This window comes from Schistocerca serialis, chromosome 8, assembly GCF_023864345.2.
Source record: "Schistocerca serialis cubense isolate TAMUIC-IGC-003099 chromosome 8, iqSchSeri2.2, whole genome shotgun sequence".
NCBI lineage: Eukaryota > Metazoa > Arthropoda > Insecta > Orthoptera > Acrididae > Schistocerca > Schistocerca serialis.
In genome coordinates this window covers 550,877,509-550,902,928 of record NC_064645.1, presented here as the reverse complement: position 1 = coordinate 550,902,928, position 25,420 = coordinate 550,877,509, and the positions used below count along the sequence as shown (strand labels likewise).

Genomic DNA, 25,420 nt, shown 5'->3' with positions numbered 1-25,420 from the left:
GGCAGAGCCACGTGTGAAAGCACCCACGTGATTTACCAACTGACCTGCCTACACTGTGACGCATTCTATGTGGGAATGACCAGCAACAAACTGTCCATTCGCATGAATGGACACAGGCAGACAGTGTTTGTTGGTAATGAGGATCACCCTGTGGCTAAACATGCCTTGGTGCACGGCCAGCACATCTTGGCACAGTGTTACACCGTCCGGGTTATCTGGATACTTCCCACCAACACCAACCTATCCGAACTCCGGAGATGGGAACTTGCCCTTCAGTATATCCTCTCTTCTCGTCATCCGCCAGGCCTCAATCTCCGCTAATTTCAAGTTGCCGCCACTCATACCTCATCTGTCTTTCAACAACTTCTTTGCCTCTACACTTCTGCCTCGACTGACATCTCTGCCCAAACTCCTTGTCTTTAAATATGTCTGCTTGTGTCTGTATATGTGTGGATGGATATGTGCGTGTGTGCGAGTGTATACCTGTCCTTTTGTCCCCCTAAGGTAAGTCTTTCCGCTCCCGGGATTGGAATGACTCCTTACCCTCTCCTTTAAAACCCACTTCCTTTCGTCTTCTCCTCTCCTTCCCTCTTTCCTGATGAGGCAACAGTTTGTTGCGAAAGCTTGAATTTTGTGTGTATGTTTGTGTTTGTTTGTGTGTCTATCGACCTGCCAGCGCTTTTGTTCGGTAAGTCACCTCATCTTTGTTTTTATATATAATTTCTGTAACATTATCACTTAATGCCAGCATATATGTTAACCGGGTGTGATATTTTACCTGCGAAGTTGTACAGTTATTAGCTTGTACGAGACTTTGTCATACCAACAGACATAGTTGTTTCGTGTTTAATTTCCAGCTGCAGATTTTCACAGTTAAGTTAAACACAGATGTTATGCGATTCACATCCAGAGCCAGATTGACACTAAATACCATAAAGATGTTAGCATCATGCTAGCGAGGTACATTCTTTGACACGGGGTGTTAACGTTACAAGTAGACCCTGCAGATTTGCGATTCCTGGGTGGGGTGGGCTATTTAAAGACTAGCGTACAGATATTTGTTAATCTCGGAAACTACGGAATATTTTGAAAATCGGCTGGATTAGATTTCACTGTTCTAAATGCACTATAAGACTTAACTGCTTCCTGGTTTACGAAAAACATTGAAGGTTAATAAGTTATAATGGTATGTAGAACCATCTTATGCTTCCTCGTTGGAAATACCTACTTAAGAGTTGGGCAACCATTTTGAAATTATTTTACCTTATGCAAGATTGTAATTAGTGGCTTAATCAATTAATGAGAGGTATCATCTGATTTAGAAAAAGTATGTTCTCAGAAAGAGAGGGATGACTGTTTTTGAATGAACACTAACAGTACTTCAGATTCCGCCGATTAGTGTGGAAAGTTTTCCCCATTATGTGTTGTAAAACTTTCAGTTGATCATAACATTCAATTAATCAAACAGCTAGCAAAACTAATTGCATCACTGAAATGAGAATGTTCAATATTACCAACTGGATAATAAATTTAAATGGAACTTTGCCTAAATAACACTTTGAAATATTTATGAACATATTACATATTTTATGTGCAGCTGTATTAAAAATTGAATGAAAAATCAGGAAAAAATTTGGTTATCGATGACCATAGAAGGCATACCAGATGGAGGGTTTCCAACATGCTACATCTCACAGTCTATATCATTTACAAGTCTACCCAGAACTGTGTGTCCACCCTAGCATCTGAACGTGTGATGGCACTACTTGTGTAGTAAATGTTATGGTTCACGGGCAGTTTTATTATTGATCGATCTTTACACAACCCTAATACACTACTACCAGTGTTCACAGTCATCTTGCCTTCTTCTAATATCACTGTCCCTTTTGCATAGAGTCCATTGCAGCTTCTTCACTACTTAGAATGCAGAGTGCTTGGGATGAAGCTATGGTGTGGCGTAGTTGAAGTTACAAATATTAGTAAACAATGTGCTTTTTATTGTTCTACATTGAGGAAAAAAGAACAAAAATGTAATATTGTGAAGGTAATTAATTTTGTCATATAGGTACTTAAAGTTTGACTAAGTGCCATAGAAAACTGGATTACAACACTCTGCACTAGATTGAGAGCTACATATGTGTTACCTCACTGTCAGTTTGCATAAAATCTAAAATTAAATATCTAAATTTATTTGAAGAGCAGTGATTGTTCCCAGCTGTTCCTCTGAGCAGTGTGCACCCTCCACAACTGTTGGAATACTTCATCTCTGACAGTGATGCAGGAGTAGTTGTTGCAACAACTGAACATGCTGATACTCTACGGAAAGCCGCTGGAGACAAGCGCAAATTTATTGTCCTTGACTCGACACTACGCACTCTTTCATCCAGGAAAGCAGATCAGGTACGTGCACCATGAACTCGTAGTAGGATTATATGGTACAACTTTTTGTTAAGAATATTTATCAGGAGAGATTATAATTTTCAAATATGAATTAAATTAAAAATAGATTTATATTATTTTCTCTCGCTGCATTATACATGAAGCAGGTTTCACACTATTTCATAGGTGATCAGTTCATTGCACTCAATGCAACATTACATAAACTGACAGGAAATCTTGTTTTACTGTTAGGGAAAAGAAAAATAATTCCAATCCAGTTGTACTATACCCAGTGAGTTTATGCCATTCTTTGAGACTTCACAGAGCTGTTTCAAAACTTATCATTGACATCAAACTCTGGAGTAATTAGTTCTGAAAATCATACTTATGATCATAACATTCCAAGTTTGGATTGAAAATGTGGTTTGTTCTAAGTTTTGCAACTATTAGCAATGATTTTTCAATAGGTTTGTGGTTTGGCATTCTGACAACAGTTCAGCTGCAAAGTGGCCAACTCCTGTAGTAAGAAAGCTACCTAACAACAATACTTTCCTTCTCTTTACTGATTCACTTACATGCCTACTTCACTGATTACTACTTAGCTTCTTGTGCTATGTATAAAACTATATTCATACCCTGCAAATCACTGTGAAGTGCATGGCAGAGGGTACTTCCCATTGTACCCATAATTAGGTTGACTTCATGTATGGAATGCTGGAAGAACAATTGTTTGAACACCTCTATGCAGACCATAACAAGTCTAATCTTGTTTTCATGGGAGATTGCTCAGTTTGCTATAGTTTGGCGGTGGCCATTCACATGTGTAGTCAGCTGGTTCAATGTCATACCCGTATAGAATGCCACACAGTAATTGAGCATGTATGATATATAACATGGTTGCTTTCATATGTAGCCGAATTGGAGTAGGGATGAGCAAGGATATTCTGTATGTTGTGTGAGTGGCTGAATACTACTTTGGGTGACATGAGTAGGATTTTTTGTAGGATATTCCTCATCATCAAGAGGTAGTCAGAGCCCTGGTGAAGGAAGTTGTTGAGGTTTTCAAGGCCAGGGTGATATGGATGATCAGAGGACTGCTCGTCAGTGGATGGTTAACAGGTTTACTGGTGCAAATGGAGGAGATCACATGGGATACCGAGCGAGGTGGCGCAGTGGTTAGCACAGTGGACTCGCATTCGGGAGGATGACGGTTCAATTCCGTCTCCAGCCATCCTGATTTAGGTTTTCCGTGATTTCCCGAAATCGTTTCAGGCAAATGCCGGGATGGTTCCTTTGAAAGGGCACGGCCGGTTTCCTTCCCAATCCTTCCCTAACCCGAGCTTGTGCTCCGTCTCTAATGACCTCGTTGTCGATGGGACGTTAAACACTAACCACCACCACATGGGATATTTGTCCCTACAATGAGTCCAGATCGTGAAAACATTGTCAGTGAATCTAAACCAGACAAGGGGTTTTAATATATGACTGTATAGGAAGGATTACATCAGATGCGCCATAAATAATTTTACATGGGATGATGCTATGTGAGTACTGAGATGCTGTACCCTTGTACTAGAAACTTTAAAAACAGACTACAGCTGAGGGCGTGGAGAGGACTAACCAAGCAGAGCTCTGCAGCTACTCAGGTCTCATGGTGTCATAGTAGATGGCAGCACACTTTGAGCCTGTGCAATCGGCGGATGCCCTGAATGTGAGAATTACCAAAACCACAGGTTAGGTAAACGCATACTCTAGCCACGAGGTTGGGGAAACCCACGTCCGGCCATTTACGTGAAACATGGAGGGGTAGCTGCCATGGCTGAATTGAGTGTCCAGAACAAATAGCAAATAAGACTAAATCTAATAAAAGCCTAAACCCAAATAGTTACAGAGAAACAAGTAACATAGTTTCAAAGACAAAATTAAGATAAATGAGTGGGTGGAAATGCGCCCACAATTCGAAGTGTAATTTTTAAGCTATTCCATGTTAAATATTTTATGTGTAAAATGAACTTTAAAATTTAATATCTTAACAATGCCCTAAACAATTTTTCATAAACAAAGTGTCTATGGATAAGTCTCATTGAGCACTATCAGACCACCACAGCAGATTTTTTTGTAAACATTACCTATTTCGAATTACAGGCCAGAATGTACATTCTGCGAGTAAAAACATGAGATTTACATAAATAATGAATGAAACATTAAAAGTAGTGGCAGCATTATGAAGTAGACATAGATAAAGAAGTATGAATTATTTAGTGTTAATTGTTTATATTTATTAGCAACAGAACAATGCATACTAGTGTATACCCAAACAAAATCATTATTTATGTACAATCTACTTTAAGTTAGAGAAAAACTGAGAACAGCACTAGAAAGATGATGAAATGTATATCTAATTGGTGTATGATACTTCTGTATAGTTTTTAAATATGTTGTGGAAATCAAAAATGTGTTTGCTTGACCCTCATCATGGTGAGGGCTTAAATAAGCAGCTGCCATCTTACAAAGGCGAATGTGTCGAAATTATTTTGAGTGTTGAGTCGTAGGCTTGTGGTATTCGTGTTTGTTGCTAATGAATACTGTGAAATACATTCAAGTTGGAGACTTTAAAATATGTTTTGTTAGGCAATCTAATCTGAACTCTAAAGCTTTACTGCGGTTAATGTTTTGGACTTTAGTTAGTTTGTAAGTGTGGAGCTTTAAACTCTGGCTAAAGTGACTTTGATTATTTTCCAGAAATTTATGTAAACATGAGGTACTCTTTCATTTCATTTAATCCCTCATTCAGATATTAATTAATTCAGTGTGAAACTAATATTAACACAGCAACATTGGAAAATATAGATTGTTTCTTACTATGAATATGATATGTTAAGTTGCAGACAGGGTTAAAAGATGCGTACACATAATCTTTCAGCCACAGTCTTCATCAGAAAAAGAAGGAGATACACATACCATTCATTCACACAAGCAAGCACACCTCATCCACACATTACTGCCAAGTCCGGCGGCTCAGACCAGAATGCAACTATCACGAGAAATGGAAGCAGCAGTCTGGAGGGGGTGGGTAAGGGATAACAGTGTATATATGGAGAGAGAGGAGTGCTGTCTGATGGGAAGTGCAGGCACTAGACTACCAACAGGTGCAGTATCCGGAGCTTCTGGGGCAGGAAGATGGGGAAAACAGAGTGAAAAAGGAGAGGGCAGCAAAGAGGGTGGAAGACAATGGGGAAGAGGTGATATGACGGAAGGGGTGGAAACTGTTGGGTGGAGGATGCGGGGGCAGCGTGTTACCCTAGGTTGAGGCAGGGATAATTGTGGGAGCAGAGAATGTGTTGTAATGATAACTGTGATCTGCACATTTCAGAAAATCTGGTGGTGGGTGGGAGGATCCAGATGACTCAGGAAGGGAAGCAGCCATTGAAATCAAGTGTGTTATGTTCAGCTGCATGTTGCACCACAGGGTGCTCTACTTTGCTCTTGGCCACAGTCTTGTAGTGGCCATTCATCCTTGGTGGACAGCTACCTGGTGATCATGCCAACAATAAAAGCTGTGCAGTGATGGCAGTAGAGCTGGTATATGACATGGCTGCTTTGACAGGTGGCCCAGCCCCTGATGTTGGGGCTGGTTAAACCTGTGATCCTACGTTCCTGTAACCCACCTGGCCTCACTCTTAGTGACTGTCTTTCATCCACCCATCCTCTTGCCTGTTCTCATTCCAGCAGTACGCAGAGCCTTCTATTCCGCCAACGCACCCACCGTCTTTTTACTTTCCCCTTTTCTGCTCTCGCTGCCCTCCGTCTATCCCTCCCCCTCCCTGACCCAGCCTCCTCGTTACCCCACCACTGGACTGCTTCCCCCATTATATGCTGTTGCATGCAGTCTGGCCTCAGCAGCCTGAAGCAGTGGTCAGGTGGTGGGTGAGTTGCAATTGTGTGGATGTGTGTGTGTGTTAGCTCAGAAGAAGGCCTTTCGGCTAGAAGCTTACTTGTCTTGCAGTCCTTTTGGTGTACTTGCTTGCAACTCACTATCTCCACTATATGATAAGTAGAACTCTATTCTTTACATAATACCATATTGGCATTATTCCATCCTGGATTTTCCATTGTTTAAACTAATATTAACGTGTAGTAAATGTGACAGTGAAGGAATAAACTGAGTTTCGTTAAAATTTAAAATGCTGTGAGTAGTGGATGTTATTATTCGCCACAAATGCTAGCTTGCTTTTATTTGAATTTTGTGACTGGATTTTTTTTTAATTTTATTATATTTTTTTTAAGGGTTAATGTTACAGGTGGGTTGGTTGGCTCCTAGACTGTTTTGTAGCCAACACTTAAAAATCCAGTCACACATTCAGAGGCACTATAAACAGTGACTTTCTAATTTACAATTTATTTTTTGTGCAGATGCACTTGGGGACTCATGAGCTAGAAGTTTATTGAATAGTATTTTGTGGAATTGACAAGAAGGCCACTGCTTTAGCATCACTCATTTATTGTCTGTTACGTTGCAGTACCCATGGCAGTACAATGGATTTGTTTATAGTTTTGATCTTTGAAAGTGAAATATTTGTGGGTGAGGATGTGATTGGCTAGGAAAGGTATCAGGACGATATTGAGAAAAGTAGGGTTCTGTGGCTGCAAGACCATGGGCAATGGGGGATGTTGGTGTGTAATGATGTCATATCGACAGTGACCAAAAAGGAGTCTGGAGTTAACAGGACAGGGAGTGCGGAAAGACGATGAAGGAAATGAGCAGTGTCTTGAATGTTGGTGGAAGGTTACGGACAATAAAAGTTTGTTTGGTAGCATGTGCCCTACAACAGAAAATAATTGACATACTTAATGAACATTTCAATTATCATCTTCATATTCTAATAGCAAAGTTTCAAAGATGCAAGGACTATGTGGGCATATTCCTCCCTCCCCCCCCCCCCCCCCCCCCCTTCCTGCTCAGTCCCCAAGGAATAATTTAGTAAGTTAGGTGGTTGACAAAGAACTCACATTAAGAAACAGGGACATTATTAAGTATTGATGTAAGATAAAGGACACTTAAAATAACGAAAGAAATTGGACTAGGTTGCACCTTCACCATACTCCCTCAAAACGTAAACCAGTTTTGCTATGGACGGGACATCACTTAAAAAAAAAAAAAAGCACTTGACAAATTAAAAAACAGGTAATCCTTGCTAAATTGGAATGTGTGTTTTGAAGCTTTTGTCTGGTGTGTGACGCTTAATGGATGTGAATGCTGAACAGTGGAAGGAGTCTCAGCAAGATTGACCCAGAGAAGAACAAATTTGAAAGTCATGAACAAAATCAATGAATTAAAAAACTCAAGAATAGAAAGAGCAAATATAAATTTGAGAGCTGTTTACTGGGGCATAACATGCCATGAAAGTATTTTTAAGGTATAAGCCGGGATGAAAGTGACAGAGGTGAATGCAAGAAACATTTCACCAAAGACCCAAACAGAACACTAGAATAACAAAACTGCCAAGGTATGAACAATGAGAAAGTGGTTGCATCTTTGAAACTTTGCTGTTAGAATATGAAGATGATCATTGAAATGTTCATTAAGTATGTCAATTATTTTCTGTTGTAGAGCACATGCTACCAAACAAACTTTTATCCTCTATATTTTTAATTTATATGATAATGATGATGATGGTAATGATGATTATGATCAATCATTCTTTCCCAGTTGCTACTTCAGTTATGTTTATCAGTCAGGCAACCACATGATAAACATAATTTTATCCACTACTTTCACCATTCTTTGTTATTGTCATGCCTTCACTAAAAGTAAAACCTTGTTTATATATGTATGATGGAGCAGTCTACAAGTTTCTACCATTTGAAAACATTCTGTGATCCTGTGCATTACTATAATTTCCTTCAAAAAACCTCAACTGCATTTTGAAGTTTCAAGTTCTGTGATAAATGGCTCATTGGTTTGCACATAAAAGGAGCTGCTGTTTTTAAATCCGTTCTTCTTTGTTTAACCACAAACATCCTTTAAAGTGCTACAGATATTAATTATTTGCAAAATATGGGGAAGATAACTACTCATCTACAGTGGATCAATGCTTGGAGCACAGGAACATGTAAGGAAAACAGCATTCACATTAGCCAGCGATCCCTAGCTCTTTTTCTAGCTGTAGTACACTGACTCTCACACACAACCACACATACACTGAAACAGACATTCCCATGGCCATGGCAGATTAATTATTGATACTTGATTATTGAAAGCTGATGAAGGTGGGTAGGGGGTAGGGAAGAACACAAGTACCGGGTAGAGGGAAAGAGGCAAGTCTTTGGACAGATGACTTTGCAACTGCACAATAAGATGAATAGAGTGCGGAGGTTACAACAAAAATAGATGTAAGAAGAGGGAGAGGGTGGAGCTGAGAGGGAAAATGGACAGGGTGAATGAGAAGAAAAGGTGAACGTGACGATGAAGTGGGTGAAAGTGAGGGGGGAAAGAAGGGTGAGGGATTGAAAAAGGGGGAGAGGAAAGAAGAGAGAGGGCAGAGGGTGAGGGAGAGTGCCCACATTGTGTGGCAGGGGGGGGAGGAAGAGTGGTGGGAGAAGGCAGTGCATAATCTGGACAGAGGAGGGGTGGTGTGGATGGCCACAAAGTCATCAGTCATCAGTCCAAAGACCTGCTTAGTTTCCACTACCCCACCCTTGCATCCTTTGCTGTCTCCTCCCCACTTCCATCCGCACAGGCAGCTGCTTTCAGTTATCAAGTATCAAATAATTAGTCTTGCTGTGGTCTCAGGAGTATGTGTTTCAGTGTTTGTCTAGTTTTGTGTGTACTATTGCTAGGAAAGATCTGGTGCTTGAAAGTTAGCGTGAATGCTGTTTTTTTTCTTATGTGTTTCTGTGCGCCACACATTGATCCACTATAGGTGAGTGGTTGCCTTTCCCTTATTTAGCATATTGCTCCATTCAGGAATTTCCATTATTGTTAAAGATACTAATTATATTTTTTTTAATTTCTGAGCATTGTTGTTGTTGTGGTCTTCAGTCCTGAGACTGGTTTGATGCAGCTCTCCATGCTACTCTATCCTGTGCAAGCTTCTTCATCTCCCAGTACCTACTGCAATCTACATCCTTCTGAATCTGCTTAGTGTATTCATCTCTTGGTCTCCCTCTGCGATTTTTACCTTCCATGCTGCCCTCCAATGCTAAATGTGTGATCCCTTGATGCCTCAAAACATGTCCTACCATCCGATCCCTTCTTCTAGTCAAGTTGTGCCACAAACTTCTCTTCTCCCCAATCCTATTCAATACCTCCTCATTAGTTACGTGATCTACCCACCTTATCTTCGGCATTCTTCTGTAGCACCACATTTCGAAAGCTTCTAATCTCTTCTTGTCCAAACTAGTTATCGTCCATGTTTCACTTCCATACATGGCTACACTCCATACAAATACTTTTAGAAACGACTTCCTGACACTTAAATCTATACTCGATGTTAACAAATTTCTCTTCTTCAGAAACGATTTCCTTGCCATTGCCAGTCTACATTTTATATCCTCTCTACTTCGACCATCATCAGTTATTTTACTCCCTAAATAGCAAAACTCCTTTACTACTTTAAGTGTCTCATTTCCTAATCTAATTCTCTCAGCATCGCCCGATTTAATTTGACTACATTCCATTATCCTCGTTTTGCTTTTGTTGATGTTCATCTTATATCCTCCTTTCAAGACACTGTCCATTCCGTTCAACTGCTCTTCCAAGTCCTTTGCTGTCTCTGACAGAATTACAATGTCATCGGCGAACCTCAAAGTTTTTACTTCTTCTCCATGAATTTTGATACCTACTCCAAATTTTTCTTTTGTTTCCTTTACTGCTTGCTCAATATACAGATTGAATAACATCGGGGAGAGGCTACAACCCTGTCTCACTCCTTTCCCAACCACTGCTTCCCTTTCATGCCCCTCGACTCTTATAACTGCCATCTGATTTCTGTACAAATTGTAAATAGCCTTTCGCTCCCTGTATTTTATACCTGCCACCTTCAGAATTTGAAAGAGAGTATTCCAGTTAACATTGTCAAAAGCTTTCTCTAAGTCTACAAATGCTAGAAACGTAGGTTTGCCTTTTCTTAATCTTTCTTCTAAGATAAGTCGTAAGGTTAGTATTGACTCACGTGTTCCAACATTTTTACGGAATCCAAACTGATCTTCCCTGAGGTCCGCTTCTACCAGTTTTTCCATTCATCTGTAAAGAATTCGCGTTAGTATTTTGCAGCTGTGACTTATTAAACTGATAGTTCGGTAATTTTCACATCTGTCAACACCTGCTTTCTTTGGGATTGGAATTATTATATTCTTCTTGAAGTCTGAGGGTATTTCGCCTGTCTCATACATCTTGCTCACCAGATGGTAGAGTTTTGTCAGGACTGGCTCTCCCAAGGCCATCAGTAGTTCTAATGGAATCTTGTCTACTCCCGGGGCCTTGTTTCGCCTCAGGTCTTTCAGTGCTCTGTCAAACTCTTCACGCAGTATCTTATCTCCCATTTTGTCTTCATCTGCATCCTCTTCCATTTCCATAATATTGTCCTCAAGTACATCGCCCGTGTATAAACCCTCTATATACTCCTTCCACCTGTCTGCCTTCCCTTCTTTGCTTAGAACTGGGTTGCCATCTGAGCTCTTGATATTCATACAAGTGGTTCTCTTCTCTCCAAAGGTCTCTTTAATTTTCCTGTAGGCAGTATCTATCTTACCCCTAGTGAGACAAGCCTCTACATCCTTACATTTGTCCTCTAGCCATCCCTGCTTAGCCATTTTGCACTTCCTGTCGATCTCATTTTTGAGACGTTTGTATTCCTTTTTGCCTGCTTCGTTTACTGCATTTTTATATTTTCTCCTTTCATCAATTAAATTCAATATTTCTTCTGTTACCCAAGGATTTCTATTAGCCCTCGCCTTTTTACCTACTTGATCGTCTGCTGCCTTCACTACTTTATCTCTCATAGCTACCCATTCTTCTTCTACTGTATTTCTTTCCCCCATTCCTATCAGTTGTTCCCTTATGCTCTCCCTGAAACTCTCTACAACCTCTGGTTCTTTCAGTTTATCCAGGTCCCATCTCCTTAGATTCCCACCTTTTTGCAGTTTCTTCAGTTTCAATCTGTAGTTCATAACCAATAGTTTGTGGTCAGAATCCACATCTGCCCCTGGAAATGTCTTACAATTTAAAACCTGGTTCCTAAGTCTCTGTCTTACCATTATATAATCTATCTGATACCTTTTAGTATCTCCAGGATTCTTCCAGCTATACAACCTTCTTTTATGATTCTTGAACCAAGTGTTAGCTATGATTAAGTTATGTTCTGTGCAAAATTCTACAAGGCGGCTTCCTCTTTCATTTCTTCCCCCCAATCCATATTCACCTACTATGTTTCCTTCTCTCCCTTTTCCTACTGACGAATTCCAGTCACCCATGACTATTAAATTTTCGTCTCTCTTCACTACCTGAATAATTTCTTTTATCTCGTCATACATTTCATCTATTTCTTCATCATCTGCAGAGCTAGTTGGCATATAAACTTGTACTACTGTAGTAGGCATGGGCTTTGTGTCTATCTTGGCCACAATAATGCGTTCACTGTGCTGTTTGTAGTAGCTAACCCGCACTCCTATTTTTTTATTCATTATTAAACCTACTCCTTCATTACCCCTATTTGATTTTGTATTTATAACCCTGTAATCACCTGACCAAAAGTCTTGTTCCTCCTGCCACCGAACTTCACTAATTCCCACTATATCTAACTTTAACCTATCCATTTCCCTTTTTAAATTTTCTAACCTACCTGCCCGATTAAGGGATCTGACCATTCCACGCTCCGATCCGTAGAACGCCAGTTTTCTTTCTCCTGGTAACGACGTCTTCTTGAGTAGTCCCCGCCCGGAGATCCGAATGGGGGACTAGTTTACCTCCGGAATATTTTACCCAAGAGGACGCCATCATCATTTAATCATACAGTAAAGCTGCATGTCCTCGGGAAAATTTCTGAGCATATGAAAATGAAATGAGTAGTACAGTATAGTGTACAAAAGGTGTCATAATTTATCTACATTTAAGCTTAGAATATAACTAAACAGTCTTCTTGGAAAATCTTTGTGTGCCAAACACAACACCGCAGGAGAAATCACGTTTAAATGGCCTTGTTCATTTGGTGGTACAGGAATTGTTCCAATACAAGATCATCTCAGAATGTAACTAAACAGTCTTTCACACTCAGTTGAAAAGGATGTTGGAGAAAATGTATAATAAAGGAATTTATCATTTCCCAAACTGTAGTCATGAACAAAAAATGAAAAATCATCCTCACTTATTCTTCTGACAGGGATATGAAAACCATGTCTGTGGCTCTGACAGTTGCTAGATGAGGCATAATGAACTTGTGGCACAATTACAGTTGATACAATAATGCTTAATGAAAATGTATGCTTGTCTGTCATTCATGTTATGAAAACAAAAGTTGCTTTGTATGTGTGGTATTGAAATGAATTTGGTTTTTCTTTTGTAGTTGGGAAGTGAGAATGTAACCCTACCTGAGGAAGCCCATGAACTTAAAGGAGGTGGACAAGAACCAGAGTTTTATGATGACAATGATGCACTTTTCATCTACACGTCTGGAACAACAGGACCTCCAAAAGGTAATTGGGAAAAGACCTCCAAAAGGTAATTGGGAAAAACATACTTCAGAACAAAATAATGTAAAACTGCTAACATTGAATGGCATAAACACAGGTAGTGTACATAACAAAATAAATGTAGCTTGTTTGTACTAGGGTTTGGCAAAGTAATATGAACACCTGCATAATTTGATATACCCAAATAAGTCTAAATGGATTGATGATCTTCACACTCAGTAGTTATAGAACACCAAAGACATTTTATTTCATCCTCTTGCACGTCAACCCAGTGTTGGAATATTTTCAGATGAGTGGGTGGGGTCAGGCACTACCTCCTCAGAAGAGATGATCTTGTATTGGGAACAATTCCTGTACCACTAAATGAACAAGGCCATTTAAACGTGATTTCTCCTCCGGTGTTGTGTTTGGCACACAAAGATTCTCCAAGAATTCTATAGGTTGTCTTGACACGAGGTATAGTGTAGCTGTGGATACTTCTAATAAACTGATGACTGTTATCATGTATTACAGTGTTTGTGTCTTTGATAGGTACACAAACAAAAGGTACAGAGATTTGCAAGCTTCTGGAAATGCACCTTCTTTTTGGGGGGCAGAAAGTTACCTTTGGTTTAGGCCAGGAAGGTTGCGGGAGAGAAGGACGTACTGTAAGGATAGCTCCCATCTCTGCAGCTCAGAAAAGCTGGTGGCGGTGGGGAGGATCCAGATGACATGGTTTGTGAAGCAGCTATTGAAAACTCGCATGTTGTGCTCTGCTGCATGTTATGCCATTGATTGGTCCACCTTGTTTTTGACAACTGTTTGGCTGTGGCCATTCATTCTTCGTTGACAGCAAGTTGTTTGTCATACCAATGTAAAATACTGTGCAGCAGTTGCAGCAGAGCTGGTATATAACAATGATCCACCCTCTGATGGGGTAGAATAAACCTGTGACAGGACCGAAGTAGGTGTTGCTTAATGGGTGGATTGGGCAGGTCTTACATCTGATCCTTGCGCAGGGATATTATCCCTGTGGCAGTGGATTGGGGATGAGAATGGCATAGGGATGGACTGTGATGTTGTGGAGGTTGTGTGGGTGGTGGAACACCACCCTGGGAGGTGTTGGAAGTATCTTGGGTAGATTGTCCCTCATTTCAGAGCATGATGATAAATAATCAAAGCCCTGATGGATGACGTGGTTCAGTCATTTCAGTCTGGACTGGTATTGGGTGACAAGAGGGCACTTCCTTGTGATTGGTTCTTGGGATCCCCTGCAGCTTCCAAACCCACCACTTCATTCCCTGTACACCTAACCAACTACATCCTAGCACACAACTACTTCACCTTAGAAGGAAAGATATACTAACAAATTTGCAGCACAGCTATGAGCACTTTCATGACACCTTCCTGTGCCTACCTCTTCGTGGGCCATCTAGAGGAAACATTACTAGCTACCCCAATCCTCAAACCCCTGGTCTGGTTCAGGTTTACTGATCACATATCTATAATCTGGACCCAAGACCAGGACACCTTATCCTCATTCCTCCACAACCTCAATACCTCCCCACCCAACCACTTCACATGGTCCTTTCCACCCATCTTGACACCTTCCTAGATGTTGATCTTCTTCTCTCAGATGGCTCCATCCATGGTCCACATCAAACCTACCTGTCACAAACTGTACCTGCACTTTGACAGCTGCCACCCTTTCCTCACCAAAATATCCCTCCCATACAGCCTGGCCACCCACATTAGATGCATCTGCAGTGATGAGAATTCCCTCGCCCAGTATGCTGAAGGCCTCAGAATGGCCTTCACAGACACGTAATACCCTCCAGACCTAATTCACAAACAGATCTTCCATACCATATCCTCACAGACGTGTGATCCTCACATCCATCCCAAGAACCAACCACAAAGAAGCACACCGCCCCCCTCCCCCCCCCCCTTGTTACCCAATACCACCCTGGGCTGAAATGACTGAACCATGTCCTTCATCAGGGCTTTGATTATCTATCATCATGCCCTGAAATGATGGTCATCCTACCAAAGTCACTTCCAATCCCTCGCAGAGTGGTGTTCTGCCGCCCATCCAACCTCCACAACACCCTAGTCCATCCCTATGCCACTCCCAGCCCCAATCCCCTGCCACACAGATCATGCATCTACATCTTCATAAATAATCAGCAAGCCACCGTATGGTGCATGGCAGAGGGTACCCTTACCTCTACTTGTCATTTCCTTTCCTGTTCCACTCACAGATAGAGCGAGGGAAAAACGACTGTCTGCGAGCCTTCATATGAGCCCTGATTTCTCGTATCTTATCTTCATGGTCCTTATGTGCAGTATATGTTGGCAGTTGTAGGATCATTCGGTAGTCGGCTTCAAATACCTTCTCAAAATTTTCTCAATAGTGTTTCTCGAAAAGAATGTCACCCTCAAGGATTCCTATTAGAGTTCCTGAAGCATCTATGTAACACTTACGTGTTGTTCGAACTAATCGGTATCAAATCTAGCAGCCTGTCTCCGAATTGTTTCAATGTATTCCTTCAATCCTACCTGGTACAGATCCCAAACCCTAGAGCAGTACTCAAGAATGGGTCTCACCAGCATCCTACATGCAGACTCCTTTACAGATGAACTATTCTTTTTTTAAATTCTCCCAATAAACCAAAGTCGACCATTCACCTTCCCTACTGCATTTCTCACGTGCTTGATCCACCTCATATCACTTTGCAACGTTATGCCCAGATATTTAAATGACTTAACTGTGTCAAGCAGGACACTGGCAATACTATATCCGATCATTACAGGTTTGATCTTTCTACTCATCTGAAGTAACTTTCCACATTTAGGGCTACCTGCCATTCATTACACCAACTGGGAATCTTGTCTAAGTCATCTTGTATCTTCCTATAGTCACTCAACTTAGACACCTTACAATACACCATAACATCATCAGCAAAGAAATGCAGATTGCAGCCCATCCTGCATGCCATATCATGTATTTATACAGAGAGCAACGGCAGTCTTATTACACTTCCCTGAGGACTTCTGGCGATACCCTTGACTCTGAGGAACATTCTTCATTGAGGACAACATACTGAATTCCATTACTTAAGAAGTCTTCAAGCCACTCACATATCTGTGAATTCACTCCATACTGTCGTACTTTTGTTAACAGCCTACAGTAGGGCACCGTGTCAAATGCTTTCCGGAAATCTAGAAATACAGCACCTGCCTGTTGCCCTTCATCCATAGTTCTCAGTATATCATGTGAGAAAAGGGCAAGCTGAGTTTCGCACGATCGATACTTTCTGAAACCATACTGATTCGTGCACATAAGCTTCTCAGTCTCATCGAAGTTTATTATATTCAAACTCAAGGACTGTGCAGCAAACTGAAGTTAGGGATATTGGTCTGTAATTTTGCGGGTTCAGTCTTTTACCTTTCTTATACATGGGAGTCACCCCCACTTTTTTTCCTGGTACTTGGGATTTTGTGTTGGGCGAGAGATTCGTGATAAATGCAAGCTAGGTAAGGGGCTAAAGCCATAGAGTACTCTTTGTAAAATTGAACTGGGATTCCATCCGGACCTGGTGACTTACTTGCTTTCAAATATTTCAGCTGTTTCTCTACAGCAGGTATGCTTATTACTATGTCGTCCATACAGGAGTCTGTCCAACAGTCAAATGATGGTATGTTTGTACAATTCTCCTGTGTGAACGGTTTCTTGAACATGAAATTCAAAACTCCAGCTTTCATTTTGCTATCTTCAACTTTCACACCAGACTGGCCAACAAGGGACTGAATGGAAGCCTTAGACCCGCTAAATGATTTCACATATGACCAGAATTTTCTCGTTCTCTCTGCTAGATCTTTTGCTAAGGTGTGACACTAGCAGTTGTTGTAAGCGTCATGCATAGATTTTTTCACAGAAGCACGAGTTTCTACTAACTTTCGCTTGTCATCATTTTTATTTTGAAACGAGAGTGCAATAACCTCTGCTTCTTCAGCATCCACCGAATTTCGTTACTGTCCAGACCACGATTTACCATCTTGCTGGAGCTAAGTGATGTGTGTTCACCGTCTGAGTGAGATGCTAATAACTGCTTATCAACTCTCTCTAGCAGAAACACTCTCCTAGCCTTCTTGACTGATTCATTAACATCCCCCCTCCCCCATGAACCTTGGACCTTGCAGTTGGAGAGGAGGCTTGCGTGCCTCAGCGTTACAGGTAATTGTATCGTAGGTGCAACCACAACAGATGGGTATCTGTTGAGAGGCCAGACAAACACGTGATTCCTGAAGAGGGGCAGCAGCCTTATCAGTAGTTGCAGGGGCAACAGTCTGAATGATTGACTGATCTGGCCTTGTAAAATTAACCAAAATGGCCTTGCTGTGCTGGTACTGCGAACGGCTGAAAGCAAGGGGAAACTACAGCCATAATTTTTCCTGAGGGCATGCAGCTTTACTGTATGGTTAAATAATGATGGCGTCCTCTTTGGTAAAATATTCTGGAGGTAAAATAGTCTCCCATTCGGATCTCCAGGCAGGGACTACTCAGGAGAATGTCGTTATCAGGAGAAAGAAAACTGACGTTCTACGGATCGGAGCGTGGAATGTCAGATCCCTTAATCGGGCAGGTAGGCTAGAAAATTTAAAAAGGGAAAAGGATAGGTTAAAGCTAAATATAGTAGGAATTAGTGAAGTTTGGTGGCAGGAGGAACAAGACTTCTGGCCAGGTGAATACTGGGTTATAAATACAAAATCAAGTATGGTTAATGCAGTAGTAGGCTTAATAATGAGTTAAAAAAATAGGAATGCGGGTAAGCTACTACGAACAGCATAGTGAATGCATAATTGTAGCCAAGATAGACACGAAGCCCACACCTACTATAGTAGTGCAAGTTTATATGCCAACTAGCCCCACAGATGATGAAGAGATTAATGAAGTGTATGATGGGATAAAAGAGATTATTCAGATAGTGAAGGGAGATGAAAATTTAATAGTCGTGGGGGACTGGAATTCGATAGTAGGAAAAGGAAGAGAATGAAAAATGGGGGTAAGGGATGAAAGAGGAAGCCGCCTGGTAGAATTTTGCACAGAGCATAACTTAATCATAGCTAACAATTGGTTCAAGAACCATGAAAGAAGGCGTTATATGTGGAAGAGGCCTGGAGACACTGGAAGGTTTCAGATAGGTTATATGATGGTAAGACAGAGATTTAGGAACCACATTTATATTGTAAGACATTTCTAGGAACAGATTTGGACTCTGACCACAATCTATTGGTTATCAACTGTAGATTAAAACTGAAGAAATTGCAAAAAGGTGGGAATTTAAGGAGATGGTAAAACTGAAGAACCCGCAAAAAGGTGGGAATTTAAGGAGATGGGACATGGATAAACTGGAAGAACCAGACATAGTAGAGAGTTTCAGAGAGAGCATTAAGGAATGATTGACAAAAATGGGGGAAAGAAATACCGTAGAAGAAGAATGGGTAGCTTTGATAGATCAAATAGTGAAGACAGCAGAGGATCAAGTAGGTAAAAAGGAGAGGGCTAGTAGAAATCCTTGGGTAACATAAGAAATACTGAATTTAATTGATGAAAGGAGAAAATATAAAAATGCAGTAAATGAAACAGGCAAAAAGGAATACAAACGTCTCAAAAATGACATATATAGGAAGTGCAATATGGCTAAGCAGGTGGGTAGAGGACAAATGTAAGAATGTAGAGGCATATATCACTAGAGTAAGATAGATACGCCTATAGGAAAATTAAAGAGACCTTTGGAGAAATGAGAACCACTTGTGTGAATATCAAGAGCTCAGATGGAAAACCAGTTCTGAGCAAAGAAGGTAAAGGAGAAAGGTGGAAGGGGTATACATAGGGTCTATACAAGGGCGATGTACTTCACGACAATATTATTTTAATGGAAGAGGATGTAGATGAAGATGAAATGGGAGATAAGATACTGCATGAAGAGTTTGACAAAGCATGAAAGACCTAAGTCGAAAAAAGGCCCCGGGAGTAGACAACATTCCATTAGAACTACTGATAGCCTTGGGAGAGCCAGCCCTGACAAAATCTACAATTTGGTGAGCAAGATGTATGAGACAGGCAAAATACCCTCAGACTTCAAGAAGAATATAATAATTCCAATCCCAAATAAAGCAGATGTTGACAGGTTTAAAAATCACTGAACTATCAATTTTATAAGTCACAGCTGCAAAATACTAACACGAATTCTTAACAGATGATAGGAAAAACTAGTAGAAGCCGACCTCAAGGAAGATCAGTTTGGATTCCTTAGAAATGTTGGAACACGTGAGGCAATACTGACAGTACGACTTACCTTAGAAGATAGATTAAGGAAAGGCAAATCTAATTTTCTAGAATTTGTAGACTTGGAGAAAGCTTTTGACAATGTTGACTGGATTACTCTCTTTCAAGTTCTGAAGGTGTCAGGGGTAAGATACAGGGGGTGAAAGGCTATTTACAATTTGTACAAAAAGCAGATGGCAGTTATAAGAGTCGAGGGGCATGAAAGGGAAGCAGTGGTTGGGAAGGGAGTGAGACAGGGTTGTAGCCTATCCCCGATGTTATTCAATCTGTATATTGAGCAAGCAGTATAGGAAACAAAAGAAAAATTCTGAGTAGGAATTAAAATCCATGGAAAAAAATAAAAACTTTGAGGTTTGCTGATGACATTGTAATTCTGTCAAGAGACAGCAAAGGATCTGGAAGAGCAGTTGAATGGAATGGACAGTATCTTGAAAGGAGGATATAAGATGGACATCAACAAAAGCAAAATGAGGGTAATGGAATGTAGTCAACTAAATGAGGTGATGCTGAGGGAATTAGATTAGGAAATTATACACTTAAAGTAGTAGATGAGCTTTGATATTTGGGGAGCAAAATAACTGATGATGGTCAAAGTAGAGAGGATATAAAATGCAGACTGACAAAAGCAAGGAAAGCATTTCTGAAGAAGAGAAATTTGTTAACATTGAGTATAGATTTAAGTTCAGGAAGTCGTTTCTGAAAGTATTTGTATGGAGTGTAGCCATGTATTGAAGTGAAACATGGTGACTGTAAGAAGGGATCAGTTGGTAGGACATGTTCTGAGGCATCAAGGGGTCACCAATTTAGTATTGGAGGGTAAAAATCATAGAGCGAGACCAAGTGATGAATACACTAAGCAGATTCAGAAGGCTGTAAACTGCAGTAGGTACTTGGAGATGAAGAAGCTTGCAAAGGATAGAGCAGCATGTAGAGCTGCATCAAACCAGTCTCTGGGCTGAATACCACAACAGCAATCATCATAGTTGCTATAATGACATCATGATTGCTAATCCCTGTTTGTATACTGAAATCGTCGATAAGGTCCGATCTATTTGTAGCTACAAGGTCTAATGTATTTCTGTGGCACGTGGGCTGCTGTGCTAGATGCTCAAGACAATTTTCAGGAAACGTGTTCAGAAGTATTTCGCGTCACTGTCTGTCTTTACCCCCCTTTCCCCCACAGTGAATCCATAGACATCCCAGTCTGTACTCAGCAAGTTAAAGTCGCGTCCAACAAGTATTGCATGATCTGGGTGTTTACGCATTATTCTGCATAGACTTCCTTTGAAAGACTAGAACTGTCACCGCAGAATTGGATGGCCGGTTAAAACATCCAACAATTAACTTGGTTTCACCTACACCTGTTATAAGTGACCAGATGACTTTACTGTCACACTTACTTAACTTCGACCCCATTAGATACAATATTTTGTCAACTGCAATGAACACTTCTCCTCCTATGGCCTCTAATCTGTCTTTCCGATATATGTTCCATGACTCACTAAATATTTCAGAGCTTTTCCACTTTAGGTTTCAGCCAGCTCTCAGTCCCAAGAATAATTTGAGAACTTTCCTGGAGGGCAGTTAATTTGGGAACTTTATTATGAATACTTCGACAGTTTACTGATAAAATTGCGAACGTCAAAGTGTCTTTATTGTGAGTGCCGTTTGACTTCCCTTGCTGCGTATTAATTGGCGAGGGTGCATTAGAGCATCTAAAACTCCAGCCTAGCTGGAACAATCCTCATGTGCATTCCACAAGAACTCTACTACCAGAGTAGCTTCTTCCTTTGTGTAGGGCACCGCTAACCTTTCAAGGGCAGTCCTACAAATCTCCACATGATAACATAGGACTAGAAATCTGCAGCCAAGACTGGGACAGAGTTGACGAAGGCTTTGGTTGAGACGCTCCACTAGGCTCCAAACCAAAGAACCCTGGTCAACTGGGAACAGTACAACAAATTTCGAGCTGTACTTGTACCCCGCACTTGAGGCCAGCTGTCTTCAACAGCTCCACCAGTCACCTGTACAAGCTGAGGATTGCCGCAGAACCCACGCCTCGCAGGCATCGTTGGTGCTAACATGAGACACGTCATCCAGATGAATGCACTCCGCATGCTCGATAGTCACAGGCAAGACCAACTCCACATGTCAGATGAGGACCTCAGGTAGACATACCGAGTCCACGTTGACTTTCTTTCCAGCCTTGAACGCTATCTGCCTAAGGGGATCCATAACACGCCTAACATTGGAGCTCTCAATAACTAGTAAACCCCTCCCCTCTTGTGCCCGCTCGAACCCTGCTGAAGGAGTGGCCACCTATCTACTCTTAGGGTGAATGGGCGAGGCCAGGTGACCACTCCACATTGGCCCTCCACCTTGAGCAACGCGAGTGCGTTACCGCCCACCACTCACCCTGCTGTGAGGGCAGATCCACCGCATTAGGTGCACTAGAAGGTGCCTCAAAGGCAGAGCCTGTAGGCAAAACAAGTGACACATGAGGTGTCCCATGCGATGTGCCAGTCTCGTCCACTGTTACACTCCGAGGCAGCAGGCTGAAGGTGACTGACTGTAGCCAAAAACACATCCAGCTGTTCGCCAACTGTGGCAAGCTCCTCCTGCATGCGCACACAGCATGCACACATCATAGCCGTCCTAACAAGACCAACTGAAGAATTGAACTATAAAAGCAGACAATCTTAGATATGCAACTTGCTAACCTCCTGATGTGTCACGTGGTAATGAGCTACGTAGCTGGCTGTTCAGTGAGCAACTATTACACTACAGAATGAGTGAATTTACACTTACAAAAACCCAAGATTAAAGCTCTTAAACAAAGACACACATATATACAAAATTTAATAAATATATTACGTGGAAACCAGAATGAGATTTTCACTCTGCAGCGGAGTGTGCGCTGATATGAAACTTCCGGCAGATTAAAACTGTGTGCCCGACCGAGACTCGAACTCGGGACCTTTGCCTTTCGCGGGCAAGTGCTCTACCATCTGAGCTACCGAAGCACGACTCACGCCCGGTCCTCACAGCTTTACTTCTGCCAGTATCTCGTCTCCTACCTTCCAAACTTTACAGAAGTTCTCCTGCGAACATCCCCCAGGCTGTGGCTAAGCCATGTCTCCGCAGTATCCTTTCTTTCAGGAGTGCTAGTTCTGCAAGGTTCGCAGGAGAACTTCTGTAAAGTTTGGAAGGTTGGAGACGAGATACTGGCAGAAGTAAAGCTGTGAGGACCGGGCGTGAGTCGTGCTTCGGTAGCTCAGATGGTAGAGCACTTGCCCGCGAGAGGCAAAGGTCCCGAGTTCGAGTCTCGGTCGGGCACACAGTTTTAATCTGCCAGGAAGTTTCATATTACGTGGAAAGCACAGAAAAAGATAAACACTTAACATGCCGCTCTGTAGATGTATGTCAGCTGAGAGGTGGAGTCTTTGGAAGACCCATATGCAAGTCCTGTCCAATCCATCCACCCAGCATCACCTACTCCAGTCCCATCACAGGCTTATCATACCCCATCAGAGGCCGCCATGTTATATACTAGGTCTGCTGCAATCGCTGCACATCATTTTACACTGGTATGACAACCAGCCAGCTGTCAACTAGAATGAATGGCCATCACCAAACAGTTTGCCAAAAACAAGGTGGATCACCCTGTGGCACAACATGCAGCAGAGCACAACATGCAAGATTTCAATGGTTGCATCACAACCCATGTCATCTGGATCCTCCCCACCACCACCAGCTTTTCTGAGCTGCACAGATGGGAGCTATCTTACAGCACATCCTTCTCTCCCGCAACCTTTCTGGTCTAAACCTAAGGTACCTGTATCCCCGCTGAATCTGTGTCCCCACATCAGCAAGTCGTGTGCTGTTATGTCATTTCCTAGTCTATGAAATTGCTTGCCCAGCCATCTGCCACATGCCCCCTCTACCTGCAGGCCTAGTATAGCATCGCTTCTTGAAAAAGTAAAAAAGTAATGTAAATCACTTTATCGATATGTGACTTCAATGGAGCTGCTAAACATGCTCAGAGAATTGTAAGTACTATTATCTCTGTATTGTAGTATATAAGAAAAGGTTTCTTCTTTGTCTTCTGTGCCTGGTTGATTCTGATGTCGCATTTAGATTATGATCTGTAAAGAATTATTTCTACTGTATGTAGTGTATTTAGAATTTCTGCTAAATATATATGTCAGTATTTAATGCAGTATGTGTTTTTGTTAGTAGCAAGAAAGTACCTTTCCTGTCCCCTTTATTTAATTAATTATGTAACAGTTAAATGTTACACTGGCCATTTGTAATTGCATTGTTGAAGCGCTGCCATTGCTGTTAAAATGTGTAAAAATTTCTTTATAGCTATTTAATTCTGAAAGTATTGAAAGGATTTAATCCCAGTAAATGTAAAACGGCGTCTCATAATTTCCATTTAATTTTAGGCCAAAGGTACAGTTATATTGAAAGGAATTATTTTAATTGTCTACACTGCCATTGCAAGTAGGCATCTATACTGGAGCATTGAGCCTCACAGAGAAAAATAATTGTTTGAATGTTATATTAAATTTGCTTATCGCGTAAGTAGTGAAAGATAATTTTTTTATCCATTGTGGGTAAGACTGGGGTCTTCTCATTGGAGTATGCATGATATTTCTGGCCATAGCGCCCTGAGAAAATTTAGCTGTGGGTTTAATGAACGTAAAAGAGATTTTCTTTAATCAAACATTTTCATTCCAAATTAACGGAACATTTTTTTCTCTCTTATCAAAAAAGCAAGTTGCGCGATACAAGCTAGCCCACAGACGGCACCTCACTCTTGTACGAACTGCTAGACGCTCCCCCTCCCCTAACCCCCTCCCTCCCTCCTGCCTCTCCATCCCTCACCTCACCTCACCTCTTCTCATCCTGCCCCACTCTCCCTCCTCACCCCAGTACTCTCTGTGGGGCAGGAGTGAGGTGGCAGTCGACTGAGCACAATGCAGGGAAACAGGTGTGTGTATGTGTGTGTGTGTGTGTGTGAGAGAGAGAGAGAGAGAGAGAGAGAGAGAGAGAGAGAGAGAGTGAGTATGCGCATGTGTGTTTTGCCTACAAACTTAAAAAAGGAATTGCATTCCAAAAGCTATCAAAGCTCTGTACCTTTTGTTTGTGCATCCGTCGACAACGCGATGCTTCTGCCTATTGGTGAGTCGTCTCCTTATTCCTAAATAATTCATAAGTCTCAATCAGAACTTTCCAGGGCTTTCCATACATTGTTAAAATCTTTGTCTTAGAGAAAGCTCAAAAAGCAGTCACAGAATTCAGTTCATTGTGTTTATTTTGTCCAACTCTTGCGTCTGTTTCAACCATTCTGTTAAGATTTCCGTGCTTGTGCAATTTTACATGGTATGCCTTTTAATTTATGACAAACTGAAACTTTATCTTTAAAAACAAATATGTTTTACCATACCAGAATTATATGTAATTTCACAAGATAGGCAGTATATTCATGCTACACATACATGACGTGCTGCTATAACAGAATTGCATAAAATGTTTTTTTAACATGTGTAAGAAATTTTACTGTCAGTCTTGCCTTCACACTTTCCACTCTTGCATTTATAACTGCAGAGTGTAAGTGACTAAAAACCGTGAGTTCAGATGCTTTACATCAAGCTATGGTGTGCATACAACTGGAAGAAACCAGAAGAATTTTTATTTTGTGTCACATAAGATCATCATCATTTATCATTATTTCATTGTTTGTCATTAAAGTTGGATTTTTCATTCTGTTTTCAGGAGTTGTGTTGACTTACCGCAACCTGGATGCACAGGCACAGTCACTAATAAAGGCATGGGAGTGGGCATCTAAAGACAGCATTCTGCATACACTACCTTTACATCACATGCATGGTGTTGTCAATGCCCTGCTTTGCCCACTCCTAGTTGGTGCCAGGTATCTTAACCTCAGACAATCTCAGTGCAAATCTATAACTTAGATCGAAGGAAAAAGTTGAAGCATAGTTACTTATTTATCCA

The 25,420-nt window shown here is 41.2% G+C and overlaps 1 protein-coding gene across 1 annotated transcript in view; it reads left to right on the top strand.

The window, feature by feature from the left end:
• The window catches only part of LOC126416398 (malonate--CoA ligase ACSF3, mitochondrial-like), a 104,383-nt gene that overhangs the window by 33,935 nt on the left and 45,028 nt on the right, over positions 1-25,420 (top strand). Inside the window, exons 3-5 of the mRNA XM_050084088.1 lie at positions 2,216-2,400; positions 12,942-13,071; positions 25,181-25,337. Coding sequence (XP_049940045.1) covers positions 2,216-2,400; positions 12,942-13,071; positions 25,181-25,337 — 472 coding nt within the window. The remainder of the gene's footprint in view (positions 1-2,215; positions 2,401-12,941; positions 13,072-25,180; positions 25,338-25,420) is intronic.